Source organism: Phascolarctos cinereus, unplaced genomic scaffold (assembly GCF_003287225.1).
Source record: "Phascolarctos cinereus isolate Bilbo 61053 unplaced genomic scaffold, phaCin_HiC Scaffold_2;HRSCAF=192, whole genome shotgun sequence".
NCBI lineage: Eukaryota > Metazoa > Chordata > Mammalia > Diprotodontia > Phascolarctidae > Phascolarctos > Phascolarctos cinereus.
The window spans coordinates 225987697-225993832 of record NW_027555625.1 but is presented as its reverse complement, the minus strand read 5'-3'; the positions used below and the strand labels follow the sequence as shown (position 1 = coordinate 225993832).

The following is a 6136-nucleotide window of genomic DNA, read 5'->3' as shown; positions in this document are numbered from 1 at the left end:
AAGACAGGATTTTGTCCCACGTGGAATTTCACTGAATTCTTTGCCAAGTTGAGGTGGAATTCCTTAATTTCCTATTCTCCAAACCTGACTATAATAAGGAAGGCTCAATTCACACTCTATTCTCCCACCCCCTAATGAGTCACACTTTCATCTCAAACTAATTTTTGTTAGCAACCTTTTATTCCAAATCCCATCTATCTTTAAAAATATATATTTTTTAAAATCCATAGCTCTCCAGCTTCCTACCCAGAGACTTAAAATACTTTGCAGAGTGGAAGGGACCTTTGACAGCATCTAGCAAAAGCATGCACTTTATGCAGAGATCTGCCTTTATGGCAGATGGGAAAACTGAAGCCTAAAGAAATGAAGAGACACTCAAAGTAGCAGAGGCAGTATCTGAACACAGGTCCTCTGTCTCCATATCCTGTTCTCTTCCCACAAGGACCATTTTGCTTCCCCAACCAGAGATTTTTTGGAAAGGATTTTTTTTTTTATTTGGAGCCAAAACGACTAGTTCATTTTCCATCTAAGTTTGGGGTCCTTCTCTTACCCCTTTCAAAGTATTTGATGCAGCAGAGAAAAACTGTACATAAAAGCAACCAGGGGTCCTTAAAAAACCCTCAAAACCAGTCTCCTCAACATGCCTCTCAATAGTAATAATTTGCATTTGCATTTCCATCTCTTTTAATTCACTTAATGAGACTGTCTTCCCACGTATCCTCTTTACACCAGGTAACCCTGGAAAACCCACTCCCACAGGCCTAGGCTGGATAGACAGGCTCTTCCTGGCGGGGGTATTCTTCCCAGCTAGTCTGTCTGCTTCGACCTTGACAAACTGACCTTGGGCCTGTTGCCTCAGTTGCCCCCTCTGAAAAATGGGGAGACGAATCGCCATGACTTCCTAGCTCAACGTAACCCTATTCTTCCGTCCTCCACCCTTTGAGCCTCTCCTTTTTCTCTTCGTCCTTCCTCCTTTTTCCACCACCTCAATCCATCCTCCATCCCCAGCTCCCGGCCCGCACAGTGCAGCAGCAGCAGCAGCAACAGCAGCCGCTGCAGCGCAGCGCCAAGGCCCGCGGGCGGGAACATTCTTTCCGTCCATCAGCGGCTACCCGCCCCGCCCCTTCGGAGACGCCCTCCCTCTACCTGCCTCCCTCCATTCCTCGCCCATTGGCCTATGGTGCTATCGCTCAAGCTGGACAGCGGTCTTTATTGGCGAAGATGTCTGCGGCGCGTCAGGCGGGTGGGTGGGGCTCAGATTCCATATAAAAAGGGCGGGGCGGCCACGCTCGCGCCGCTTTGCAGACGCCGCGACCGGGAGTTCTTTTCTCCGTTTAGTCCTCTGGACGCCGATCCCCGCCGCCTCTGCCGTCGCGCCCAGCCCAGGCATCTGTGGCCATGGCCAACCCCAACGTGTACTTCGACATCGCCGTCGATAACGAGCCCCTGGGCCGGATTACTTTCGAGGTGAAAGGCGGTGGGACTGGTGGATGGGTGTGGGGGCGGGATGGGCTGAGGTTGGGGGCCGTGGAGCCACCGCCTTGCTTCTCTGGTTGACTGACTGAGGAGGGACGCCCTGGGGGCAGCCCCGCCCGGCCTAGGAATCCAGGTCTCGTCGCCCGAGCCACTGGGGCCCCCGAGCTGGGAGGGAGGAGTGGGGCCGCCTCGGGGCGAAGAACGGGAGGGTGGTGGCGGCCACAGCGGCGCCATTTCCTTTGCACCCTACGAAGGGGCCATTTTGGAAGCGGGCGGGCAGCGAGGGAGAGGACCGGAGAGGGGGGGAGGCTGGGGGCGGCGGGGCAGACAAAGGCGGGTCGGTGGCCCGGCTGGGACTGGGTGGGGGTTGGGAGGGTGGAGAGTGGGGGCGGGGCGCGCGCACGGGGGGTGGGGGAGGGGGCGCGAGCACGAGGCAGCCGCAGTCCGCGCGCACCACCCCAACCCCCTCCCGCACGTGGCGCAGCCTAACGGGGTAATGGGGGAGGGGTGCGGCTGAGGGAGGGAGGCCGAGCCCGGCGTGCCTTCCCGGCCGCCGGGGCGCCCACCTGCAGCCGCCGCGGCTTGGCCCCCCTCCACGTGGCGTGCGGACCACAGCTCCCTCGGGCCTCGGGCCTCTGAGCACGTGCTCGGGGGAGCCCCTGGGCCGGCGCCCTTCCCGGTAGCCTCTTCACGCCCAGAGCTGGGGCTGAAATTCTTGGCCCCTTGGAGGCATTTTTAGTGGATTCTTGGCCTTAGAGACCCGTGGCAGTATCTCCCAGGCGTGCCTTTCGGGGGGGAAAAAGGTTTCCTTATTTTTCTTAATCAGTTCTTGTAATTAATTTTAAAATCACATGCAGGGAAACGCCCCACCAGTCTTTTCAGACTGCTTCAGGCCTCAGAAGGGTGGGGAAGGACTTATGGCTTTCTTCTGGGAGAGAAATAATGCCAAATTGCTCCTGAAGATGTGCTTTGGGGGTGCAAATCTGAGTGGCTTACCTCATGAATGCTTATGGTGGTGGAAGATTACTAGAAACCTAATTAAATAACTCTTACAGCTCCAGGTGTCCAGGGGCTACTTCCAAAGTGAGAGTTTATTTAGAAACCAAAATAATTTTCTTAGAAATGAATGCTAAAGATTTTTAAATGGGAAACCTTGTTTAAGAGAACATTTTGCTTATTCACAGTGATTTTCCTCTGCAGCAAAAAGCCATGGTGACTGTTAATTGTAGGAGGAGCTCTTGTCCAAGGCCTGCCTTCCCGCAGTGGGTTAGTAGGCAGGTTTAACCCGAGGTTACCAATGAAAATGAAGCATGGTTGGTTGAATGTAGCTTTTGAGAATCAGCCATTTCAGGAAGATAAAAAGCAAAGGTTATGATTTAAGCAAATTTTCTAGACCTTGATATTTTTAATTTAGTGATTTGAGCAAATTAAAACTTTTCCGTTTTTGATTTTTAACTCCCTCATAAAATTAGTAGGTTTTTAATTTTCGTAGTTTTGGATAATTTTCTTAAGCTGGTTTATTTTTAGGAACCTACAGAGTAATGCTAATAAGAATTCTAAACCAGTTCATTCTGCTTATCAGTGGGGTTATTTAAAGTTGAAAATTGTCAAGAGACTGTAAGTTCTAGGGCATTTCTTAAGCTCGGTATTAAAGCATGGGTTTCCATCGAGTTGATAACAAGACATTTGATGAAAGGAATGTGCAGTAGTAATTTTAAGTAAAGCACTTAGATAAACTTCAGTTGAGCAGTGTTGTATTGAAACTTTATAGTGACTTAAAATACAACTCTGGGGAAAATTAAGAAATTTAAAAGAGTAGAGGACCAAAGCATTTAGATCCTCTATTGCAAATAAAACTGCAAGAAAAGGCAGGACTCTTTTATATCCTATAATAAGGGCAAGCAAGGCATTCTGTGATAATTTGATTATTGATCATAGAACCTAATAGACTAGGTAATGTGATTAATATTTTTGTGAACTGAGTCCTGGATCTTCCAAGATTTGCTTGAGTTAGTATTATGGAGGCAAAGAATCAACAGTATGCAAAATGGGTTGTCATACAACAAGCTGTTTAGGTTTTAAAATTAGTTTACAGCTGGAAATTAAATTTCATGTGCTTTTTTTTTCTGGATCTTAATTTTTTAAGCAGGCACTTACAACTTCACTAGATAGGAATTGACACTTTCTATAATCCTAGACTACTTAGGGCTCTTAATCTCCTCTAAACCTTGAAAGAAGATCTTTTAACAGACAACTGTGGTAGTAGCAGTTTCATTAGCTGTGAATGAGCCATGTCCTGTCCCTGGTGTGCAAGTGCAACTCTAGGCATACACCACTGCACATGCCATTCTTGAGGATTAGTGTTCTGGTATTTAGCCTGAAGATGAAGTATAAAAACAAAAGTTGTATATAATATGTGATACTGTAGGTGTGGTGCTCTCCTTTAAAAGAAAATAATGTGACCTTACAGGCACTTTCCAGAAAGCTTCCTCACTGTTTGATATTAGTGGTTATGGATTCTTGGCATGTATTTGGATCTCATGTTGCTTAAACCTAACACCAGAAGACTCTTAAAATATAGAACCGAAACTGTTTTAGAACCTTGCTGGGGTTTGGTAATAAAAATTGTTAATGTAAAACTATGTCTTTGAGAACAATTCATCACTATCACCAATGGCAGATTTGAACATGGATACTAAAAGGCAATCAAATGTCTAAATGGATACAACTAATCAAGTGTCATTTTCTCTTGCAGCTTTTTGCAGACAAGGTTCCAAAGACAGCAGGTTGGTAGTTGTTTTAAGTTACACTCAGTTGTGCTCTTAATTTAGCATTTGTTTTTTAATATTAAATTAAATATTCACCATTTTGTTCCTTTGTAGAAAACTTCCGTGCTCTGAGCACTGGAGAGAAGGGATTTGGTTACAAGGGATCCTGCTTCCACAGAATCATTCCTGGGTTCATGTGCCAGGTATGGAGCATAGTGATTTCTGCCGGGATATATCCTTCAGCCTTGTGTCCACACTTAGGGAAGGATTCAACCAGAATGTCAGTGTCCAGTGAATGAACTTCTGCTGTCTAGGTTACCAGTAAATATGCCAGCCTCATTCTGTATTTGATGGGATTCTTACTTTTAGGGTGGTGACTTCACACGCCATAATGGCACTGGTGGCAAGTCCATCTATGGGGAGAAATTTGCTGATGAGAACTTCATTCTGAAGCATACTGGTCCTGGCATCTTGTCCATGGCAAATGCTGGACCCAACACAAATGGCTCCCAGTTTTTCATCTGTACTGCTAAAACTGATTGGTAAGTAATGAACAAATAAAGTTGAACTTAGGAAGTGGAGGAGATAACAGTTTAAGGCTTCAGATATAATTTCCATGGGCATGATTTACAAAGATAATGGAGACTTGTATTTGCCAGCTATTAGGAGGCATTTTTGTTTTGAACAAAGAGAACACTGGACTTGAGTCAGGAGAGCCTAGGTGTTCTGATCTTGGCTCTGGACACTACTGTACACCTTTGGCACAAGTTTCAATCCATTCTTCTTTGGGGTCTTAGTTTTTTCCTCTAAATGAGGGGGTTAGACTAGATAATTTCTTGGGTACCATCCAGCTTGTAACATAAAATCTTCTTAGCCTAATAAATTTTAGCCCAAGATAATTTTAATACTTGGTTCTGAGCTGGAGTGACCTTTCTGATCTAATTGGCATTTGATTTGTTGGTCCTTTTTAGGTTTCCATTTAAAACTTATGACTCCTGAACTAACAGCAGTTGGAGAAACTTTACAATTGCAGTATGCACCCTTTTGACTGGCTCATAGTAAACTTTATGGTGTTTCCATTGCTTTTAGATAGAAGGTACGTTGTCCAGTGTTTACAGTAGTCAGTTGATTAACTAGCATCAAAAGTTGGTGGCTTCTCTACAGTACTCAGCTATAAGTCCTGTTTAGCCACCTATTGGGCGTTGTAGCTGGCTTATGGTGGCACAGCTGTTCTGATTCCTAGGCAACAAAGCAAACCAGTTATTATCTTACTACATGATGATCCCTATTTATTCCCCTAGGTTGGATGGCAAGCATGTGGTCTTTGGCCAAGTGAAAGAAGGCATGAACATTGTGGAAGCCATGGAACGTTTCGGTTCTCGGGATGGCAAAACCAGCAAGAAGATCACCATCGCTGACTGTGGACAGCTGTCATAAGTTTTTTGTTTTGTTTTTTGTCTTAATAACCATTAAACCATTCCTCTGTAGCTGGAGAGAGCACCCCCAACCCCATCTGTTCTTACACCGTATAATCCTTGTGCTCTCACTTGCTGCAATTCTCTGGATTTCATTACCTTTTTCCTTCCACAAGTCTGGCTAGACAACAGAGTTAAGTTTATGATTACGAAATAAAAGCTAAACTACACCTGAAGTCTCCTTTTTCTGATTTGGGGGGGAACTTGGCATATAAATGTAGGTGGGCAACAGGCTCTTAACAAACTTTATTAATAATAAATGTTTCTCAAGTTTTTCTTAATTGTGGGAGGAAGTGAGCTAGAAATCAACTTGCAAATGTTCCTAATAGGACTCTAATTAATAAAAAGAGGTAGTAGCTGACCTGAAATGTGACCAAAAGGTTTCTTTTAAGTATGTGTCTATTGGAATATACTCAT

At 45.2% G+C, this 6136-nt stretch overlaps 1 protein-coding gene across 1 annotated transcript; it reads left to right on the top strand.

The window, feature by feature from the left end:
* The first annotated feature begins 1285 nt into the window (after window positions 1-1285).
* On the top strand, window positions 1286-5889 carry PPIA (peptidylprolyl isomerase A). The gene is made up of 5 exons (XM_020984031.2): window positions 1286-1467; window positions 4232-4262; window positions 4359-4447; window positions 4614-4786; window positions 5546-5889. The coding sequence occupies exons 1-5, from the start codon at window positions 1399-1401 to the stop codon at window positions 5679-5681; spliced, it is 498 nt and encodes a 165-aa protein (XP_020839690.1). The 5' UTR covers window positions 1286-1398; the 3' UTR covers window positions 5682-5889.
* The last annotated feature ends 247 nt before the right edge of the window (window positions 5890-6136 follow it).

What these genes read in the sequence shown, in the direction of transcription:
- PPIA (XM_020984031.2), top strand. Translation starts at nt 1,399, where the DNA reads ATGGCCAACCCCAACGTGTACTTCGACATCGCCGTCGATAACGAGCCC. An exon ending in CAAGGTTCCAAAGACAGCAG is followed by an intron (nt 4,263 to 4,358) that starts GTTGGTAGTTGT and finishes GTTCCTTTGTAG; the next exon opens with AAAACTTCCGTGCTCTGAGC. An exon ending in TTCCTGGGTTCATGTGCCAG is followed by an intron (nt 4,448 to 4,613) that starts GTATGGAGCATA and finishes TCTTACTTTTAG; the next exon opens with GGTGGTGACTTCACACGCCA.